The 22412-nt window shown below is 42.1% G+C and overlaps 1 protein-coding gene across 1 annotated transcript in view; it reads right to left on the reverse strand.

The window, feature by feature from the left end:
* The window catches only part of ACVR2B (activin A receptor type 2B), a 163783-nt gene that overhangs the window by 18948 nt on the left and 122423 nt on the right, over window positions 1-22412 (reverse strand). The window contains exons 2-7 of the mRNA XM_032789052.2: window positions 16801-17008; window positions 10788-10897; window positions 9637-9788; window positions 8541-8684; window positions 7443-7586; window positions 6416-6564 (exon numbers count right to left, since the gene is read on the reverse strand). Coding sequence (XP_032644943.1) covers window positions 6416-6564; window positions 7443-7586; window positions 8541-8684; window positions 9637-9788; window positions 10788-10897; window positions 16801-17008 — 907 coding nt within the window. The remainder of the gene's footprint in view (window positions 1-6415; window positions 6565-7442; window positions 7587-8540; window positions 8685-9636; window positions 9789-10787; window positions 10898-16800; window positions 17009-22412) is intronic.

Here is a 22412-nt window from a genome sequence, read left to right on the forward strand (position 1 = left end):
AGTGCACCGCTCCAGAAATCGACACTAGCCTTGGACCATGGACGCACACCATCGAATTAACGTGCCTAGTGTGGATGCGCACACTCGACTTTATAATATCAGTTTTAAGAAACCGATTTTAGCTAAATCGATATTATCCCGTAGTGTAGACGTGGCCTATGACTCCATTTGACAGAGGAGTTAATTTATGACAGACTCACTAAACCACAATAATACATTGCTCCGCCATCTTAAAAAGTAAAAATGAATGATTAGATGCACACACACATAAATCCACACATGTACGTGCACACACTCTCTTCAGGGCATATTGTGCATCTAGCACATTCTCCATGCGGATATACAAAGAGGTAAACACATTTAAAAAATACCATACATCCAAACCAGCCAAGTGGCCAAAAATATCAAAGAATGAATCCACTACCCACAAAAAGAAAAACAGTCCTCCAGAGAAAGAGCCGCAGGTTTTCGGCTGTCAAAGAGTAGGACAAGATCTATATTTATGCGCTTAAATAAAAACAGTCCGATTTTCTGAACTGAACATCTGGTGACTCCCACTCAGATCTAAGAAATAGGATTTTAAGGCACATCCAATCACTGGCTTGGCAACATGACCCCACGATCAGCAGGCTATTTAGTCAGACCAGGGAATGGCGAGGAGGATTAAGCTCTAGAGTCAGGGACCTCCACTGAAAATCCCTTCCTACAAGCCTCTTCCCATATAGATGTGGGGGTGGGCCCATCTGAGTATCCTGGTAGGTAACAGAATGCAGCAAGAGAAGAATACTTCTTCCATAGTGCCAGTCACACCTATATCCCAGAAGCCACCAGCAATGAGTAAAAATTTATACAATTTAATTTTTTTATCTGCTCCTATCAAATAAAATGTGAGTTTTAAATAAGTCAGCACCCTACCATTGTGAGCTGAGAGCTCACACATCCAGGGTAAAATGGCCATTTGGCTCACAAATGCCTATAAACTTACCTTCTCCCTACCCCACCATTATAGACCTCCCCAACACAGTCAGTGTTCCAGCTGAAGGTGTGGGCTCTGGTGTGGGGCTGGGGATAAGGGGTTTGGGGTGTAGGAGGGTGCTCCTGGCTGGGACCAAGGGGTTCAGAGGGTGGGAGAGGGATCAGGGCTGGGGCAGAGGGTTGGGGCTCTGGCCTCTGGGGTGGGGCCTTACCTCAAGCAGCTTCCGGAAGCAGCAGCATGCCCCCCTCTGGCTTGTATGCGTAGGGCAGCCAGGGGGTCCCACACCACTTCCCCTATCCCAAGTGACAGCTCCTGCAGCCAATGGGAGCTGCAGAACTGGTGCTTGGGGCCGAGGCAGCGTGTGGAGCCTCCTGGCTGCCCCTACACATAGGAGCCAGAGACGGGGACATGCTGCTGCTTCCGGGAACCATGGCAGGCAGGGAACTTGCCTTAGTCCTGCTGTGCCGCTGATCAGACTTTTAACGGTTCAGTCAGCAGTGCTGACTGGAGCCACTACAGTCCCTTTTCCACTGGGCGTTCTGGTCGAAAACCGGACACCTGGCAACCCTACCTTCTCCTGGGCTCAGGGGCTGCCAGGATCCACCCCCAGCCGGTACTAGTCATGGCTCCCTGCCCAGCTGGTCTCAGGGCAGTACAGGGAGTGGGTTACTGGGGTCTCAGAGTTCATCTCTCCACCTCCTGCTATTCCAACTTTATCCCCTTTGCTGGGGGGCCTCGCTTCGTTACAATGTGTCTGGGACCCCCATGCCACTCCCTTCAGGCCCCTCCTTCCCTCTGGCTGTTGTTCCCCCCCTCCGTGGACCCTGCCCGCTGGGTCTGTCTCCTTGTTCCTGGTGGGTTCCAGCCCCCTGCACAACCCTCCTGCCCCTGCTCGCTAGCTCTTAGATGTGTCACTGGGCCATCAGGCAGCCCCCTCCAGCCTCCTATGTGGTTCTTTGCCTGCTGGCTGACAGCCACAGAGCCTCACCCACCTGGGGCTGCTCTCACTGTCTCTCTCCCTCAGCACATATGCAGGCAGGGACTTGAGCTAGGGGGCTTCCTGATTTGACCAGGCATCTGGACCATAGTATTGACCTGCGGTGCTAGCTACTCCCCATTGGCCATGGTCTAGAGCCCTCTGATTGGCCAGAGGCCCTGTCAGTCCCAGAATCCCAACTTCTTGGCCCCTCCCCCCTCCCCTAGCCTGGTGAGAGGGCACCAGAAAACACAAACCAACAAAGAAACCCACAAAGTTTTAGTAAGGGGCCAACAGTGCCCTTACACATGGGGGAGGGGGACACCTGTTAAGCAGTGCAGAGTCCAGCAGCCCCAGAAGAAAGTAACCCAGAGACTGGGATCTCAGTGCCACAAGGCATTTGGTACCCACAAGAAGCGGGGACTCTGCTTCATCTGATACCAAAAGGTCCTTAGAGTGCTGGAATTCCTGCAGTACCAAGAAGGGATCTGGTGCCGAAAGAGTAGTTCAGACAACTACTGCTGAAGCAGATAACACTGACTATCGCACCGCAACAGAAGATGGGCATTGTTGTTTGCGCAGTGCCGACAATGCTGAACGCATTGGTACCAGTGGCTGGACAGACTGCGTCAGTACCAACAGTTGGATTAAGGGCCACAATGGTAAGCTGGTTTCATGTACTGGTATGTACTATGGGCCAGATGCATCAGTACCAACAGCTGGGCCAAACTCGCCCTATGCTTGCTCTCTGTGCTGGTGGAAAGTACCAGAGCCCTATTGGAGCCATGCCTCTTTTCCTTGGAGCTCCAGCACATCATAGTCCTGCCACTACTAGTGGAGGAGTCCTTGGCTTCAACAGTACCTATGGCGACTGGAGGCTTGGCTGAGCACCACAGTTGTTTCTTTGGAGTGAGAATCGGCATTCCTCTTTTTGGGAGTCTTCCCAGAAGCCTCCAAAGTCTTCCCTTCCTTTCTGGGGAAGTCTGCCCGAGGCAGAAGTAGCGCTGGCTCTGTCCAGGGACAGATATGGTGGGGTGAGAGAGGTGGTGTCTCCTGACCTGGTTCTGGATGCAGAGAACATTCTATCATGAACAGTCCCAGCCTGAGCTCCTTGTTCTTCCCTGCCCTAGAGTTGAGGGCCAAGAAGTTACACTTCTGGGAGACATGGGACACCCCCAAGCAATGGACACACTTAACAGTGGCCATCGCTTACAGGAAGAGGCAGCATGTCAGGCATGGCAGGCCAAGAATGCCCTGCTAGGAAAACAAGTCTCTCTGGGGGGGAAAAAGGAGAGTAGAACAAAACAATCTTCTCACTACGTGTTCAAACCAACTCACTAACTACACTAACAACTACTAGACTAAGTATCTAAACCAGGGGTTAGCAACCTTTCAGAAGTGGTGTGCCGAGTCTTCATTTATTCACTCTAATTTAAGGTCTCGCGTGCCAGTAACCCATTTTAATGTTTTTAGAAAAATCTTTTCCTATAAGTCTATAATATATAACTAAACTATTGTTGTATGCAAAGCAAATAAGGTTTTTTAAATGTTCAAGAAGCTTCATTTAAAATTAAATTAAAATGCAGAGCCCCCCGGACCAGTGGCCAGGCCCCAGGCAGTGTGAGTGCCACTAAAAATTGGCATGCGTGCCATAAATTGCCTACCCCTGATCTAAACACTAAGGAATAAAAGAGAAAGTGTGTCTGCCTTGAGCATGCCTCAGCCTAAGGAAGGGGTTCTCAACCCCTTTTTCGCCCCCTCCCCCCCCCCCATGCTATAAAAATTCCACAGCCCAGTTGTGCCACAACAACGGCTTTTCTGCATATAAAAGCCAGGGCTGGCATTAAGGGGATGCAAGAAGGGCTTATGCTAAGCTAAGCAGCTCAGGTTTTGGTTTCAGCCCCAGATGGCAGGGCTTGGGGCCCCAGGGTTCAGTACTGCACAACGTGACTTTGCCTTTCTGCCCTGGGCCCCAGCAAGCCTAATGCCGGCCCTGCTTGGTGAACCTCCCAAAACCTGCCCCAGAGCCCAGGTTGAGAACCACTGTTCTAAGATTGCATCTCAGGCCAAGGTGGTTGAAAAGGCACTGATGTGGTTCACCTACATACCCCTATATAGCTTTGGTGTCTGATATTAAGAGGCTGAACGGACACTCCTAGGTGAAAATCTCCAATCACTGGCTTGAGAGGCACGTGTGTACCTGAAGCAGAGCACCCAGAGGGACGCTACTCAAAGAAGAAATGATAGTTGGCAGCATTAGAATCCACTGATTTATACACCAATGCTCTTACTTTAAATTTCCACTAGAGGACACTATAGCACCGACAAGCAAGATTGTGATAATTACCACATTAATCCTCCTTTTGTGCCAAAGGCCAATGGTGTTAAGGAGTTAGCTGAAGCTTTTTATGGCAGTAACTCACTCAGACTTAACTGAGAATTCAAGCATTTTAAAAGTGCATTGCCCGGTGCTATTCAAAAATATCACCCAACTTGAAACAGATTTACTCATTTATTTTTTTAGACAGGGGAAAGACAGTAAAATACACCTGTGCCCTGAAACTACATGCTTCTTAGATGGTAAAGTTTACACATGGAGAATGAATTTCCCCCCCTTCCTCTTCCCCTCCCCTGCATCATTTGCTAAATCTATTGTGACACTAATTACCATGGTCCACAGCTTCAAGAGTTTTGCAGGGCTTTTTCCCTGCACCACCCCTAGGAATTTCACATATAAATCACTGCATTTATTTTACAGGGGCAAGTGTCAAGGAGGCAGAGTTCCCCCACAAGCAACTGAAATGCAGCTGCAGGCTCTTGCACGAGATCACATTTCTCAGAATTCTCTTCCTGTTTTGGGGGGTGGGCACACAAAGTCACTGAACAGAAAACACTTTTTATAATAGAGATTTAAGCTTTTCGGATGTTAAAAAAAAAAATCAGTCTCACCAAATCAAATACAGACGACTGCAATTGAACTTCATATTTCAGCCCAAGCTAGAGTGCAGGGCAGTGGGTGGAGGAGTATGTCCTGGGACTGCCATCTATATAGCCTTTCACCTGACTTAAATCCTTCCTGAAAACTCACCTATCCCACCATGCCTGGAGCAAGCAAGACTATACTATTTATATTTTTATTTTAGAACTAGCTATACAGAACCACCAAGACATGCAGACATATAAGTGAGTATCCATCTGATTGTTGCCATAACCCTCATCGTTCTGCACTCCAGCAATTCGCCCTGCCACCCTAGCCTGTATCACGTCTAAAATGTGCTGTAAACTCTTTGGGGCAGGGATCTTCTCTTCTTGTATCTTTTGAACAGCTCATGGCAAGCTAAGTGCAATAAAATAATGAGTAACAAACAGCAGTCATTTTCTATTTCACTCATTCTTTCCTTCTGAACAAAAATCTCAGCTGGGGAGAATAAGACTAAGCAACAAGCTGGAAATAATTGTATTCCCTGGAAGCACCAGTTTAAATCCTTTCATAGTCAAATAGCCATACGGAATACACGGACTACAATATAGTTTATTCAGATTATAAACCCAAAAGGGCCAGTTTTGATCATCTAGTCTAACCTCCCGTATAACACAGGACTTTCCTGAATTAATTCCTGTTTCAACTAGAGCAGATCTTTTAAAACACAACCAATCTTGATTTTAAAATTGCCAGAGATGCAGAATCTACCGTAACAGTAGACAAACTATTCTAATGGTTAATTACCCTCGCTGTTAAAAATTTCCACTTTATTTCTAGTCTGAATGTATCTAAATTCAAATTCCAACCACTGGATCTTGCTATACTTTTGTCTAGACTGAAAAGTCCTCCATTATCAAATTTCTGTTCTCCACATAGGTACTTACAGATTGTGATCCAAGGGTACACCTTAAAACCTTCCCTTAGTTAATATAAACAAATTGAGCTCTTTGAATCTATTGTTATAAGGGTTGTTTTCCAATCCTTCAATCATTCTTGCAGCTCTCCTCTGAACCCTCTCCAATTTAGCAATATCCTTCTTGAATTGCGGACACCAGAACTGAATGCAGTATTCCAATGTGAAGGTCCTTTGGATAAGGACTAAATCGAGGTCCTGCCTACTCTGTTTGGACATTAAACAGCCTCTGAGGCTTTCAGTGGAGGATCTGTCCCCCCATGTTTTTGGGGTAAATTCCTTTCTTCTACAGGGGCTCTGCAGTGTGGGGGCAGCACAAACTACCTACCTTGCTATTACTGTATGTTATCTTTTGCAAAATACTTAGGATGAAAGGCACTACATAAAAGCAAGATCTCCTCCCTCCTCTATTCAATAAAATTGTCACCAGAAGGTCATGGGATAAGGTGGGCAAGGTAATGCCTTTTATTGGACCAACTTCTGCTAGTGCAAGGTTCAAGCTTTTAAGTTTCACAGAGCTCTTCAGGTCACGAGCTGAAGAACCACAGTTATGCAAAAATACAATACCTGTGTGCTATGGCAGGTTTGTGTCCTTCCCCTCTGCACCAGGGGACATCTTCATGTAGGTAGGACAGTCCATGGGCCATCGTTTCTGCAACATGGCAGAGTTCATTCCAGCTGATAATATTCCCCTTCAGGTAATCTGTCAGAGAGCCCTGAGAAATGGGACATCATATGCTCTTAGAACTTAATCATAGACCTCGGTAAGTGACAGCTGTGCCAAATCATCAGTTTAGAGAATGGCTTTAATGAGTGCTTGAGCAGTTTGAACTTTGATTTGACAGAAAAATCCACTTGCGAAGAATAAAACAAAAAAGAAGAGAAGAATATTGGTGAAATACTATCACTTTCCTGGACTCATTGAAATAAAAATACCTAATGGCTTAACAATTAGTTCTGCCAGGTCCAGCTCCCTCAAGGAAAAACTGGAGCAGCTAGACAAGAAGGGGAAAGCCTTAATTGAGAAAAGATCTTACATTCTATTAGCTGTCTATGGAAATGATTGACTTCATGAACCTTGGATTAAATACAGGGATAACATTGCAGCTCAAACCTGGATTTGTGCATGTTTGTTTTATTTTAAAATGTTCTTTATATTTGACAACTAAAGCAACCCATGAAACCCAGATATGCTGTGAGTTTTAAGTAAATACAGAGCCTGTTTGAAAGTGCAGAGTAAGGACTGCCACAGTCTGTCAGCTCTGAATGCTATCTCTCAGGTTTGCCTACACAGGTGCAAGGTTACTACTGCTTACAAGTGCAAACACTGGCCTTTTCCACTTCTTCTCCTGTCCTGCAGATCACAACGATTTTCTAAAGCCAACAGTTCTTCTGAGAAAACTTTAAACCAACGGTTGGTTTGCCTTTTTTCTTTCAATAAACTGAAACATAGCTCACAAAAATTAGCTACAAGGCGAACAGGACATTCCAAAGTGGCTGTTCAAATGGTAAACACTCATTCCAAATCCTGCATAGTTATCCCAATAGGCATCAGTCCCTTTAGCTCCCAAACGGAGATGTGGATATATGATACCTTGTCATGGAAAGCTGTGATCAGCCATAGCTCCATCTCCAAGTTTGTTCCTCGCTTCTCTGCTGCAATAAACTGCAAAAGGTTTTCGTGCTTCATGCCAGGGGTGTTGAAGATTTCTCTCTCACTCTGCCAGGATTGTTTATCCTAAAGCAGAGGGTAACATGATCAAAGACCACTTCTAAATTCAACATTCCATTTAAAGCAAATAACTGCCATGACAGTGCATTGCTGATGCTCCTCAAAGTTATTCTCAGACATCATAAAAAGGAGTACAGATGCCTTTAAAATTAGGCAATTTCCCAAAAGGTCTACATGCCAGAGAAAGAGAAGACATTCCTGTACTTAAACCCTCCCCAAACCACCCTCAGAAAGCACTATAGCCTCATTAAAAAAAGTGAAAGCCGAAAATATAAAGTCACAGATTAAAAAATGTAGCCAAAATTTCTGTGAAAGCAAGTAAAAGAATGAAGCCTATGCAAATACTACCTAAATTTATATTTCAGCTCCAATTGTTAAGATTATCATAAACCAGAATGGATTGTGTAAATGTCCGGTCTGGAGAGAGGATATAAAAATCTCTTTCCATAAAACCATGATGAAAAACACAAGGAAGAAGAGGATTAAAGAAGAGGGGTTTAGGGGAAGAGCACAAAGATTTTTCAGTAAGTTCTCTTCAACTGGACATATCTGATTGTTTTGGTTTTTCCATTTGCAATTCTTAGAGTTTTGAACGTCCAAAATGAAATACACAACTTCTCAGCACACTAATGTTCCTGTACAATGAGTCTTCACTTCATTAGGACTGTCGCTTTGTGAGTTGCAAATTACTTGTGTTCAGGTCTAGATTCTCAATTTACCCAGGCAACAGTCATGCAAGATCTGGGATTAACATGGTCTTTTGTGCACTCTTTGGGTATTACACTGCATGCTTCCTCCCTGCCTTTCTACAGCTCTGAACATTTGGACCATAGTTAAAATGCCCTGTAGATTTCAAAATGGGATCATTTGCCCAGCTTGAAACAGCAGCTGCCGCAGGTGGTATTTGTTAATGAGCTAACCATACTGAAAGGCATATGGAAGTCCTTGAATTTCTCTCACCTGTATGGGGAAGATTTTCACTGCTACATAGTCATTCATCAGCTGAGCCTTCCAGACACAGCCAAAGCGCCCCCTAGCTTTGATCTCCAATAATTGCAATGGCTTAAGGCCAATCAATGGAGAAGGGGGTGGTGGACCAGGATCCTAGAAAACAAAACAAAGATAAAGATGTAGGTTACAAACTGAAGTCAAACAGTGAAGCCAGGGGAAAAACGTATTTTAGCTGATTGAAATTTTACTGTTCAAAGTAAGTTATGACTTAGTAGCAGAGCAGTGTGAAATTCACATTTTGTTTTGCAGAATTTTCACATGAAACACTTTGCCATTTGGTGGCATTCCCACCCTCAAATGTGAACTACTTTTTTGCATCAAGTCATGGCAAAAAGCTTGAATTTTCTCATGTCTTCAATGCAAAATCTATCTTCGCTTGGAAAACATTTACACTTCAATGGTATCTCCTGCAAAAAAAATGCCACCTTCAGTTTTGTTACAAAATAGCAAAGTACACCTAAAATTCCAAATAGTTTTGCACTTCATTATGAATATTTCATACCATTCTAATGAATAGCAAGTAAGACTTTGATCCAATCAGGCACAATAGGCTTTCATAAAAACAACAGCTGTATAAACTCAAATGTTTGTATGAAAGATGCTATTTACAATACAATGTAGCTTCATGTAGAAGAGTAGTTGGACTCCTCCGACCCAAATCTATCTTCCATGTTTGAAACGCTCATTTGGCATAGGCTCTGTCTAGCTATGCAGGAATAAAAAAGGTGTTGAGCACCTCAAACTAAAATTAAGCCATAAGACTTCAATTCCCGCCTCCCATAGAAAAATGCTAGGTTCTTACAGCATGTGCTAAGATAGCCATTATGAATTCCAGTATGGTATTGCAACGTTTAACAATTTAACAAAGCAAAGAGAAAGTTCTGCCATCTTAAATTAATAATGTGCCATCCAAGGACAATCAATCTAAGAAGGCTGAAATACTCAACCTGAACAGCTTCTGGTAAACAGTGAAATTACGTTTACAAGAGAAAAAAAAAGTCAACTCTTGCCTTTCAGTTTTCAAGGTATCAGGCTTCTGACTCACCTCGTTAATGTCAACGTGCCCATAGGGGGGCTTTCGGTGACGGTACATCCAGAAGGCCAAGAGAATGGCCATTGACAGAACAGCAATTGGAAGCAGAGAGTAAACCAGAATGTTGAGTAGTGAGGGCGTTGGTGGTGGCGGCTCGTATATTACTGTAAGAGGGGAGGGGAACAGTAAGTGAAACAGGATTTTTTATATTTGCAATGGGATTAGAGGCTATAGTTCCAGACACACACAAGCATTCGCTCTCCCCCAACTCCTTAGCGGAGCACATTTGCTGGTGTGACTCTCATGCTCTTGTAATGAGCAATTTATTAATAAAGATCTAGCCATGCATGCTCTAAAGTACCACGTTAGAACTTCCCCAAAAAAGTTCCCCAGACCCAAGTGAAGTAGAAAATTGCCTGCTGGAGTTTCTAAGTCTACATCCCTGCCTGCTATGAACCCTAAAAGACGTTACATGGGCACGGATGGCAAAGACCCTTCCCCACCACTGCAATTATCTAACAAAGAGAAAGGTTTTCCAGCCATGGCAATAACATGTCAGTTTAAAGTAAAATACTGCAGAAGCCATCAGCAAATGTACCGTCTCCACCTTAGTACCAATTCCCCATTACATCAGTAAAGCTGATGAACAAAGAATGGGAAGTGTAAATAGAACCATGTTGCTTCACTGGAGACACGGAAGGATGAGGGATGGACAAATATCAATACTTGCCAAATTAAACAAAAAAATCAGTAGGGAGAGGCTTATTAAAATAACAATAGGTAATACAAATATGTAAACAATTAACTTTCATAAAGTCCTGGAAAATTTGATAAGGATCTAATAAAATTCTATAGAAATTACTCCGAAAAATCTACAGTTCAGAGAAAAAGACGCTTTCTATAGATTCCTTGAGATCACTCTACAGAAGAGAGATTTTCTATTAACATTTTATAGGATAGTTTAAAAGACATCTATAGAAAAATATAATTTAAACCCTAATACTTTTCCATAAAGGAGAACTTGCCCTTTAACTTATATCTACAAATGTTGGAAATCACCACAACTACATAAACATTCCTTTCTCATCTCCTCAGTCGGCAAAATATACTAGAAGTTTGTTAAGAGAGACAGTTCCACTCCCCACCAAAAATGAGTCACTTACCTTCTGGACCAGTTACTTCAGGTAAGTGCGTAAATTTCTCATTGCAATAGTTCCCCTCACAGCAGCAGAAAAACACTTGAGGGTTCTCTTCTGTGGCTACACATTCTTGCCTGTATCAGGAATGGGCAAGAGGAACAGGGAGGAGGGGAAAATATTAGTGAATTGCTTATACTGTTCAAGGAAGTGAAGATTTGGTTGCAGGGAAATTTCTATTTTTCTCCTACTCCTGTTGCATTCTGCAGACCTATAGTCTATTAAGCTAGAAAGCTTTTTTTTTTTTTTTTTTAAGAGAATAACCAAGAATGAGACTTTGCTGTAGAATTCTAGTTTGCGGCCCTTGTACGTGAGTGTACAAAAGGGTAAATTAAACCCAGGTAAGAGTGAACATTCCAGAACTTTTGGCAGACAGTCAGTATGCTCTTCCTTCTCTCTTCCTAGATCTTTAATCACACTTTTTTCCCCTCACCGGTCCTTTGCCTTCCTCAATGCACTGGATGGACAATGCTCAGGGAAAGAATTGGGCTGTTGGGTAGTGAATGAGGCGGAGGACTCTTGTCTGATTTGCTCTAGCAGTTAGAAGGTGTGTACAGACTAAAGTAGGGGATTGCAGGAAGAAAAAGGATGATCTTGTGGCTAAGGAGGTGAATGCTGCATAGGAGAACTCCGTACTACCCCGTCCCTGTCACAGAGCTTTTATGTGATACTGAATAAGTCACTTTAATTAAAATGTGGGCAGGTGGCCACTACTTAGGTGTTTGAGACACCTGAAGGCTAATCTGCAGAAGGGCTGAGCACTCAACTCCAGCTAAAGCCAATGGGAGCTGTGGATTCTCAATATGTCAGTAAAGCAATGTGATCTAGAGCAATGAGTACAAGGTTGGGAGACAGGCAGCCCTGAGCCTAATTCTGGCTCTGCCCCAATTTACCGCATGGTCTCAGGCAATCTCTTTATCTTAGTTTTGCCAGTTGTACAATGGGGAGGAGAATGTTTTCTGATCTTGCAGTGGAGATAAATTCACTAATGTTTGTGTGGCACTCATACCATAGTGGAAAACACCCTAGAAAAGACCAAGAAGAAACAAAATTCCATATTCACTGCAGGCTTTGGATGATGTGTAATAAATAAGGCTGTGATCTCTAACTGAATGATAAGCATTAAAATACCAAACAGTTGCTCCATGCCCTGAGCACTCTCTGTCCTGTGCATTGACTGAGGCAGGGATCACATTGGGGGGCGGGGGGGGAACAGTATATGATCATGTAGCTGAAGACTGTATTGTAATTAATATGCAGAAGTGGACCAAATTAATGTTGCACAGGCAACCTAAATTCTGGCATTTCCTAACTTTTGAGTGCTTGACTTTGCAAATAAAGGAAGTTCTTTTAACAATGTTTTTGGAAGGGGGACCTATTTTAAGGCTGCTCAGCTTCAATTCATTAGCAACGTTCTGGTCCCCATGAATTTCAAAGCCCTTAAAGGCATATTATCCAGGCACTTCAGCTCACTAAACTATACTTTGGTATTTTATTCTTCACATCTAACTTTAAACGTTGTAATTCAGCAACACTGGATAAAAATCATTACATTTAAACAAGGAGGCCAGAAAACCTCCTTGAGCCAGCCTCACCTTTGTAGTTACTGTATCTAACTACCGTGTATTCTCGTTCATAAGCTGATTTTTTTTTTTAAAGTAAAAAAGGGAAGCATCAGAGAAGGGGGTCAGCTTATGAATGGGTATAGAGAGGGAGAGGTGAGACACAGCCTCTCCCCCCAACAGAGGGGGCAAGAAGAGGCAGCACAGCCAGCAGAGCCAGAAGGGACGAGGTGGGGCCAGAGTCTCTCCACTTCTGGCCACCCTGCTCTCCCCCTAGCCTCCGAGGCAGCTGCAGCTCTGGGGCTGGCAAGCTGCAGCTGCCCGGCCCAGCCCGCCAGAGTGGGCTAAGGCCAGGCCAGAGACATCTTCCCCGGCCCTCCTCAGAGAAGGTGGGAAGGGATGGGATGGGGAGAATGTGGGGGTGCCAGGCTAGGGTCATGTAGGGGGTGGTCACAGGGGTTACTCCCTGATCCCCAGCTTTCCCACACACATACACACACCATTTCCCCACCAGTTGCTGTCCCAGCCCATCAGGGTAAGCAACTAGCGCGACGGGGTTCTTTGTTTACTTAGGTTTACCTGCAGACGCTCGAGGTAAACAAACCATCTCAGCCCACCAGCAAGCAGCTTATCCTGATGGCCTGGGAGCTAAAGTTTGCTGACCCCTGAATTATAGTGTTGGCTTACGAATGGGTCATAAAAATTTTCCATTTTTTACTTATCCATCTTGGAGGGGTAAGTTTATAAATGAACCGGCTTATGATCAAGTATGTACAGTATTTCCATTTTATTGGTCTGTCTTCTCTAACAACTACCTGCATTAGTTATCTTACTTGCAACTAATCAAGAATAAGTCTTATTCATGTACTTAATATAGTTTCCTACCTCAAGTAACTTCTAATTTGCTTTAAAGAATTTCCACCTAAACATTAGTACCTATCTTTTAACAAATGTAAGCTGTAGTTCTAAATATTCTCAGCTGCCTCTAGTTCAGATAGCACTGCAGGTATCTAGCCATACTGTTTCAATATTTTGTATATCTTAAAGAGATCCTCATATAGGTATCAAACAAACTTCATCAGTTTTCCACACATCTGCTTTCCTGCCAGGTCAGTGCAAAAGATGTTCCAATGACTGTTGTAGTGTTCTACTACTCACTTCCCCTCCAGTGCAAGTTGCTACTGTTTACAAACACCTGCCTTCTTTGTCAGTTTTTTACCTTCTCCAGTATATTATCTAGTTACTTAGATTGCAGATTGGTGCTCTATGAACTGTATCAAAAGATTTCCTAAATGCAGCTAAATTTATATGCCTAACTTCCTTCCCTCAAACACACTGAGGAAGTAATAAAACACTCATATGTCTGACTTTATTACTCTATCTGTGAATCCATGGCAAGTTCCCTCGATTGTGGCATCAATAGCACATAGCTATAAAGCAAAGGTGGAGAGGGCTCTTTTAATCCATGGCACTATTTTCAGTGGTTTATTCCTTCATGGAAAAAAAATTGCTTTTGAGCTGGAATTTCTCATATAAGATCTCAGCCAGGAAGTAATTTTATTTTATTTTTTAGTTCAAAGAAACATCAGCCATTTGAGTTATCCAAGTGATGATGTTTCAATAAATTAAACAATATTTCCATATACCTTTTCCTGAACTCAGACAACATAAAACATTTCAATTTAATGGCATTAGACTTGAGCATTTGTAGCCTTCAGTGGAGAATGCATGTTTTGCAAAGTCTGTTAGTTAAGAAATTAAGTTAATGAGTGAAAACAGCCTACTCTGCATAGGCAATTCATTATTTCCCTTAATTGGTTCAGAGTCTGCCCAGGTACACAACCCTGGGCAGCTTGACATGCTACTTAGCAAGCAGTAAAATATAATATAGGTTGGGAGAGAACTACACTTTTTTCTATAGCTGTAAGTGCACATTTTATAGTAATTCACATGCTCTTCAAGTGAATTTTAATACTTCTCCTCCAGCGAGATTATGCACATAAATGAATTGTGCGCTGTTCATTTATTTTTAAATTGTACCCTTTTCTCCAGCTTTAAATGCACATGTGCCATGTTATGGCATATTTGTTGGGTGATCACATAATGAAGCACCACTTTAATGCACAAGTACGAGGGGTTTAAATATTCTAATGAATGCATAAGAATCTATATAGATTCTTACACCACATCCATGCCCCAACAGATTAGATGAGGTTAAAGGACAGAGTTAAGATTGCTCTAGGAACCATAACCCTAAATGTCCTAACCTTAGCATCATTAACATCTCAACCTTGGTGTTGCAACAAGGTATCGTTTGGCATACAACACTAACCATTATCTACATTACTAAGCAAAAGACACTAGAACTTGATAGTACATGTAGACTCTCCTTTTTCCGGGCGACACCTCATGGGTAATGATGCAGCAACATAACTGCATCCCAACAAGATTGTCCTTGGGAGCCAGCAGCTTGAGTGTGTGTGTGCTGAACACAAATGCCAGTAAAGGCCATGAGGACATTAATGCAATTGAATTCATTGTAAAGGCACGTTCGTCACATTTTATCATTTCTCCTGGGATCAAAGCATAACAGCATGGGGCAACTAAAAGGCTACCATTAAAATACAAACTGAACACTCAAGAAGTGTATAATTAAAACCGACTTGGTTAATTAAAATCTTTCTAAAAATTCAAAATGGAGTTTTAACCATTTATGTTGCTTGTTAACACCTGGTATCTCTCAGCTTGGACCACGAAACTAGACTGGTCAGTTTGTACCTTCTGGTTCTCATGCCATAGGGTTAGCGTGTGTAAGCATGTGTTCTCAATCTTGGGCATCTGAACAGGTTTTAGGAGATTGCAACCATCCTCTTTCTTTACAACTAGATGAGAGGGACTGGAAGGCCCAGAAACATTCTTCTGTTGTAATACAGGATAATAGTATGGAAGAAGTTGAGAACCAATGCATTACAGCATGGGGGCATTGTGTTATACCATGCACCTGTCATAGTGCTGTTGTATTTGGGAGTATATGCTATTAAGAGGAAATCTGGTTATGCTAAACATTTCTGTTTGAAAATAGAAAACGATAATGAAACATTCCCATTCTCATGAGGATCAGCACTACTATGACTAAGGAGTCTGGAAGGACTGATTTATTGGGAAGGGGGAAAAAAGGTAAAATCTAATTGAATATGGAGCTTGACTATGTAACTACTAAGATGATGGGTGTGGCGGGAAAATAAGCCAGCTACAAATATTTGAAAGAATAAGAGGAATTACTTATGAGCTATATGGTGGAGCAGAATTGCTCAGAGGAATGGGATAGAGCTAGGAACAACCTCAATGAATTAGACAAACTTTTTAACTGACTTACCCCCAGGGATTTCAATAGGGTTGCACAGGAAATAAGTTCAAGTAGAATTTTGTATGAGACCTAAACTCCAGAATGGTCTTTCCCGAGTAGTAGTGGAAACCTCATGTCTTAGAAAACTTAAAATCAGACAGGATAAAAGAACTAGGAAATACACAGTTGGGAATAATCTATTTTCCTGGAAAATCAGGATTAGTTCCATTTTGGCATTTAAATTGTAGAACCAGACCATCATCTTGATGGCCCAGAAAGTTTTTGCCCATACCTCTGAGTGCTATGATTCTTATATACCACCTTTTAGCTACAATTTTTTAAAGTAAAAATAGACCCAGAACTAGTGGACAGTGTTCCTTCAAACTTTGAAATTAAGGAAAGACTTTTTTAAATTGCAGTTTTTTTATTTTGATAGCACAGCATTGGGTTACCCAAACCTTATCAGGCATGACCATATTTTCCTAAAATCCAAGCTCTTTAATGCATCCACACCCTTCACACAGCAGTGCCCATTTTCCCTATAGCTGGCTACAGACAGCACCACACCCCAACACACTTGTACTTCCAGTGTCCATCCACTCAGTCTCTGCCAAACTACAGTCCTACCCTCAACCCAGCTAGCAGTGACAGGGAGTAAAGAAACCCTTTACAATATCATTAAAGCAAAAACATCCCAAACCCTAATACCCCCCAAAATCTGTGTTTTTTCAGACAGCTCCAAATGACTCCATGTTTTCCTTTATGTAGCCAAGAACTCTTGGAAGAACATATTGCTCTTCACTCAATGGTACAGGACACATTTTTCAGAGCATGCCAGAATTGCTAAGCTTTCCTGTAAAAAAAAAAAAATAATAATAAAAAAAAACCCCAAAAGCACTTTTTGCGGCTTCTATACTGAAAGCAAAGAGTTGTTAAGAGAGAATTTTGAGAGATATACAGGCAATTAAAGCAGGTTAATGGAGCCCAGTTGAATTGGGCTGCTTCTGGACATCACTAATGCAATTTGCAAGCCTTTCCCACCTGAAATACAATTTAAATTTGTGGCTATTACCTGTCATAGCAGTTGAAGTCATCTAACCAGCAGCCTTTCTTCACCAACTCAATGGAGCCAGAGTTGTTTCTCCAAGAAGCATAGCAATGGAGCCGTTTGTCCTTCTCTCCTTCACAGCGTTCCACGCCGCTCTGATTGGTCTTCTCTAGCTCCCAGTTGGCATTGTAGTAGATGCATTCTCTCGTCTCTGCCTCCCCATGACCTGGCCCTGGGTATCCAAAACCAAAATGTGCTTACATGAAACCAAAGTTAAATACATGAAAAGAGATTTCCACATGCCTAGCTGTTGAGCGTCAGTGAAGTGGGTATACTACTTAGTGTGCATGTTTGATCTTTATCCATACTTTACATGGAACACAGCACTGTAACAGCTGAGCAGATCACATTTAATTAACTCATTTATCTTCCCCACCCCTGTGAGGCAGAGAAGTATTATTCTCATTCTGCAGACAGGGAACTGACCCACAGAAAAGTTATGAGATTTACTCAAGGTCAGATAGGAAGTCTATGGGAAAGCTAAGAATTGAACAGTGATCTTCTTGAGTGCCAATCCAGTGCCTTAACCACAAGATCATCCTAGGAGGAAGTGTAATCTACTAACAATGTCCTGCAGAGATTTGTGTGGCCTCACTTTCAGTACAGGAATACAGCCCACAAAGTCCTAGGTATGGAATGTGCTGTGCCACCTTAAACTGAGTGGGCTCCACTTAACTCAAAACAGAGCATTATGAGATGCACCTTCTCATTAAATAGGAGGGATGCTGGAATTCTCCTTTACCATGGAAACCTAGGGTCCCTGGAAAGCTGCTACAGGTACACTTGGAATTTCCCTGGTGTAACAATGCTGGTAAATTAACACAAATGCAACCAACATTTCAGTACTATTAGTAGGCCAGCTTACCAAGAAAATACACTTCCAAAACTCATCATCATGCTTAAGTGGAGCATATGAAATTCTGTATGCCCTAACCATCAAAGGAAGCTAGTGTTTTGCTGGACCCCGCATACAGTTAATCACTCCCCTCCCCAAGACAGGAACATTCTATCTGAAGGACAAGGTTCCTTTGGGGTCTGAGGGAATTATTTGTGAGGGGTGAAATTCACCCTGTGCCTCACCAAAGTCCCACTTAAACCCTATGATAATAAATGAATATACATTTCTACGTGTTTGACTATTCTGAAGGTGTAAGTGGGACAGCAGCCTCAGGCTGGGTCTCTGCACAGGAGTGAATTTCGTTCAATGTGATTCCCCTCTCCCCTCCCCACATTAACTTGCCTGAGGCATACACTGTAACTGGGTTCAGTTAAATGAACTGGTGCAAGCAAGGAGTCTCATCGTCCTACTGATACTAACTAGAAGCCAAAGTAGTAATAAGGCCTAACTGGATTCAAAATGAAGTGCTGCCAAAAACTGTTACACTGATCCAAAGTACCAAAAGAATTTTTTGAATTGAAAAAGGGATCAAGTATGAGATAAACAGATCACACTCAGACATGCACAGTCTTGTCTTAAAAATCCTAGCTTTGTTATAGACATATTCTGTATGAGGTATTTTAAAGACGAACGTTAAAAGCGGGAGGAGAAATCAAATGCAACAAGACATCAGGAACAGAATATAAATAGAAACCCCAGAAACACCACCACTGAGCCACAAATAGCAGGTTGTTTTTTAAACTCCTGCTGAGATGCTGAACTATAAACACATTACACACAACCAGAAATAGTTTAAGTTTTCAAATTAGTATTATCCTCTTAGGCTGTAGCCATACCACCATAGGATCACCCAAGTTAAAACAAGGCCAGGCCTGGTCATTACTTTGACAGGTTGCTTTCAAGGAAAATCTAGGTATTGGCAATTTAGTAAACAACATTGAATCAATCCCCCAGCCTGATGATAAAGGAACAATCCTGCTGCTAGAAGTGTCATTATCTGGCTGAGATGTAAAAATCAAGCTCCTGACTCCTTGTGGCCAATGAAAATCTCAATGCATTTTCAGGGTTCAATTCTGCCCACTTTACAATTTGCCTTATGGTGAAAGCACTCAGTCCCCATTACTACAATATCTGAGCACCACACAGTCATTAACATTTATCTGCACAACTATCCCATGCAGTAGGGCAGGGTTATTATCCCCACATGCATCTGACGAAGTGGGTATTCACCCACGAAAGCTCATGCTCCAAAACGTCTGTTAGTCTATAAGGTGACACAGGATTCTTTGCTGCTTTTACAGATCCAGACTAACACAGCTACCCCTCTGATACTTATCCCCACTTCACAGATGAAGAATTGAGGCACAGAGAGAGACTAAGTGACTTGCCCAAGGTCATGCAGGAAATCTGTAGCAGAGCAAGGAATTCAACTCAGGTCTCCCAAATCCCAGACTAGCATCCTAACCACTGGATCAGTTTTCCTTCTACAGCCTGTAACCGTCTGATGTGCATTCAATCTTCCTCACTTCCTCTCTGAATTGTTGTAGGGTAGTAAGATTTGCCTCCATTTCACTGGTGGGTGTACATCTGTAGAAAACTTGGAGAGTGGTCTGCATTCGAGGTGCTATCCTAATGTAAATTTAGTCTTGTCCACAAGGAAATTAGCCTACTACTGACAACTAGCGCTGAACAAGGTTTAAGTCCAAGGATGGACCAGGACAAGCCAGGGTTTCTGAAACGGTGCTGAACATGGTTTGCCCTGAGCCATTCTTGCAATTAAACCTTGCTCTGCACCAAGTCAGCTGCCCTGGTTACTTGACTTGACCTATCAACAGCACTGGGTAATTTCTCTGGCGCGGAGAAGATAGACAGGAGGAACGCTATATTTTTAAGAGGTGTTTAATTCTCCAATACCTTTCCCCTACCCCGCCCATCAAGAATGTTTAATCTATCATGGGAGAGATTTAAAAGGGTGGGAAACAGCCATGAAGTAGAGCTTTAAAACAGAAAATTATATTCAAAACATACACAGAAGAGTTTAATTTTAACAGCACCTGAAGGTTTTATCAGCACTTGCAAATCTCCATCCAAGTCCTCCTCTGACAAGTTGCTTACTATAGTAAAAAAACAGCCACAAATATCCCCAGACACAGAGAATCGTGAATATTACTGCTTCTCCACAAACCTTTGCATTTGATCTGTTGATATACCTCTACCCTGATATAGCACAACCCAATATAACACAAATTCGGGTATAACGTGGTAAAAGCAGCACTCGGGGGGGGGGGGGGGGAGATGCTGCACACTCCGGTGAAGTAAATCATGTTCGATATAACACGGTTTCACCTATAACGCAGTAAGATTTTTTGGCTCCCGAGGACAGTATTATATTAAGGTAGAGGTGTATTTATATGACAAGTTATAGAATTAAGCCTGTCTGTTAAATACGCAGTGAAATCAGCAGCAAATTATGAAGAATTGTCTTGTGTGCAGGAAAGTAAGGGATGCCTTTTTCTTCTTTTAAAGCTATGAATGAACATCTTTGCTTTACTGTAGTGTGTAACATGGCTTCCATCTTAGACAGTTGCTGATTGCTAGCCTATAGTTAACAATCTCCTGGTCTTACCTAGAAAATGATTGTGCAATCAAAGGATGCATCAAGATGAAGAATTCCATAAAATCTTCTCCACAGAACCAAAGAGGGATAATATTCCCCAACTTTCCACTAAGCTTACTGGAGCGAAAATTTCTCTCTCTTCTCTACCCAAACATCCTAGATGGCAGCCTCATCTAGTGAACCAAACAGAGGGGTCATTGTCCCCAATTCTAGTCCCAGCTCAGAGAACTCTCTGTATAACCTCAGACACAAATGTTTAACCTCCACTACCCCCTCTGTAAAGTGGGGACAATATAATTTGCAAGGATGTTGTGATGAGTAATGTTTGCACAGTGCTTTGGAAAGGAAATGTAAAAAGCAGTAGTTGTAGTTCTGGGACCAGGAAGCAACAGATACTTAAGCATGAGAAATTCTGTAATAAGCCTGGGGCATGCCTCACCATAGAACATGGGTCTTCTCTGGTGCAAGCTTCAGACTAAGGATAAGACTTGCCCCCTTTACCTTCCCCCCCTCCCCCCAAAAAAATAAAACCAGAATTCAGTATAACACTGGGAACACCAGCCACAGAATGCGCAGAAGGAAGATTAGCTTGAGTTCTGTTTTCTGTCAATAGACTAGGTAGTTCCCAAGACAAAAGCTCTGAAGTTTTCTGTCAATCAGAGGCTGTTAAACAATTCTCAGCATATTCAATATCACCATGGTAACTCGTGGTGATGTCATTACAACCAGTGTCAAAAGGACAGGAGGCTTTAAGTCATTTTCTTTTAAAATTAAAAAAGGAACTTCATATTAAGAAATGCATCCTCTCTACTCACCAGGGATGACAATAACCAGGGGCTTCTATATTCACACCATGATTCAGACTTCACCACTTCCGCAGACATCTGTGTAGTGATTCCTTCTCCCTACCCCACTATTTTTTTTTTTTTAAACTTAGGCTCAAGTCAATTAAAGATAACAAGGAAATTATTCAAAAGAATTAGATTACACTCTTCTCAAACTGCTAATATAGTGCATTCCTTGAAATATAGGGAATATATTTTTAACAGACATTAGCAGCAACTTGGGAAAAGGATGCAATAAAGATTTAATTCTTTTGAATAATTTCCTGTCATTTTAAATTGACTAGGGTTTGTTTCTTTCACAAAGAAAGTCTAGAAAAAAAGAGCCCATGAAAGGCCACAGAAGCCCAGAATTACTCAAAGTCCATAACACCAGGCAGGTATTTTTTTTTTTTTTTTTTTTTACAGAAATCAGCTCAGTGATATGGCAACATTATCTGATTTACTGAAATATTGCGCACGTACACACACCAGTGAGCCTAATCTGTTGGCTCAAGACAGAGGATCACTCAGGAAAAGGTTTAACAAATTATTTTTTTTTTTTTTTACAGAAATCAGCTCAGTGATATGGCAACATTATCTGATTTACTGAAATATTGCGCACGTACACACACCAGTGAGCCTAATCTGTTGGCTCAAGACAGAGGATCACTCAGGAAAAGGTTTAACAAATCATTGCTTTGCCTAGGTAAAACTGATCCAAGAAGGTTTAGCTAGGTCATGATCATTAGCACCCTGCACCAGTAATAATAATATTAATATTATTATTCTTAATAAAAAAGTGCATTGTCAGTAGTCAATCAATTTCTGGAAATAGGGCATTTTCGATTTCAGCTCAAATGGTCATTTTCACATTTTGTTTAAAGGAGGGGACCATATTATTCATCTATTAGGAAATTCTATTTTATGTAACCTCAGTTAAGGACAAAACCAAAATGTAATTATTTTTTCCCCTTTACATCGCTAACTATATTGGTCTCCTCAGAAAGGTTTTCGTTCTTTAATAAAAACACCAGGGAGATCAATCAAAAGCATTTAATGCCTTTTGCTCCTGCAGTTCATGTTTAAATACTCTCTGGGTCGCAAACGAGGCAATTTGGACAGTCAGAGCTCAAACTGGATTAGTAATCACAAAAACCCAGTGGGGGATGTGTGTTATATTATTGGCAGTGGTGTTGTAGCTGTGTTGGTCCCAGGATATTAGAGAGGTGTGAGAGGT

Source organism: Chelonoidis abingdonii, chromosome 2 (genome assembly GCF_003597395.2).
Source record: "Chelonoidis abingdonii isolate Lonesome George chromosome 2, CheloAbing_2.0, whole genome shotgun sequence".
Classification (NCBI taxonomy): Eukaryota; Metazoa; Chordata; order Testudines; family Testudinidae; genus Chelonoidis; species Chelonoidis abingdonii.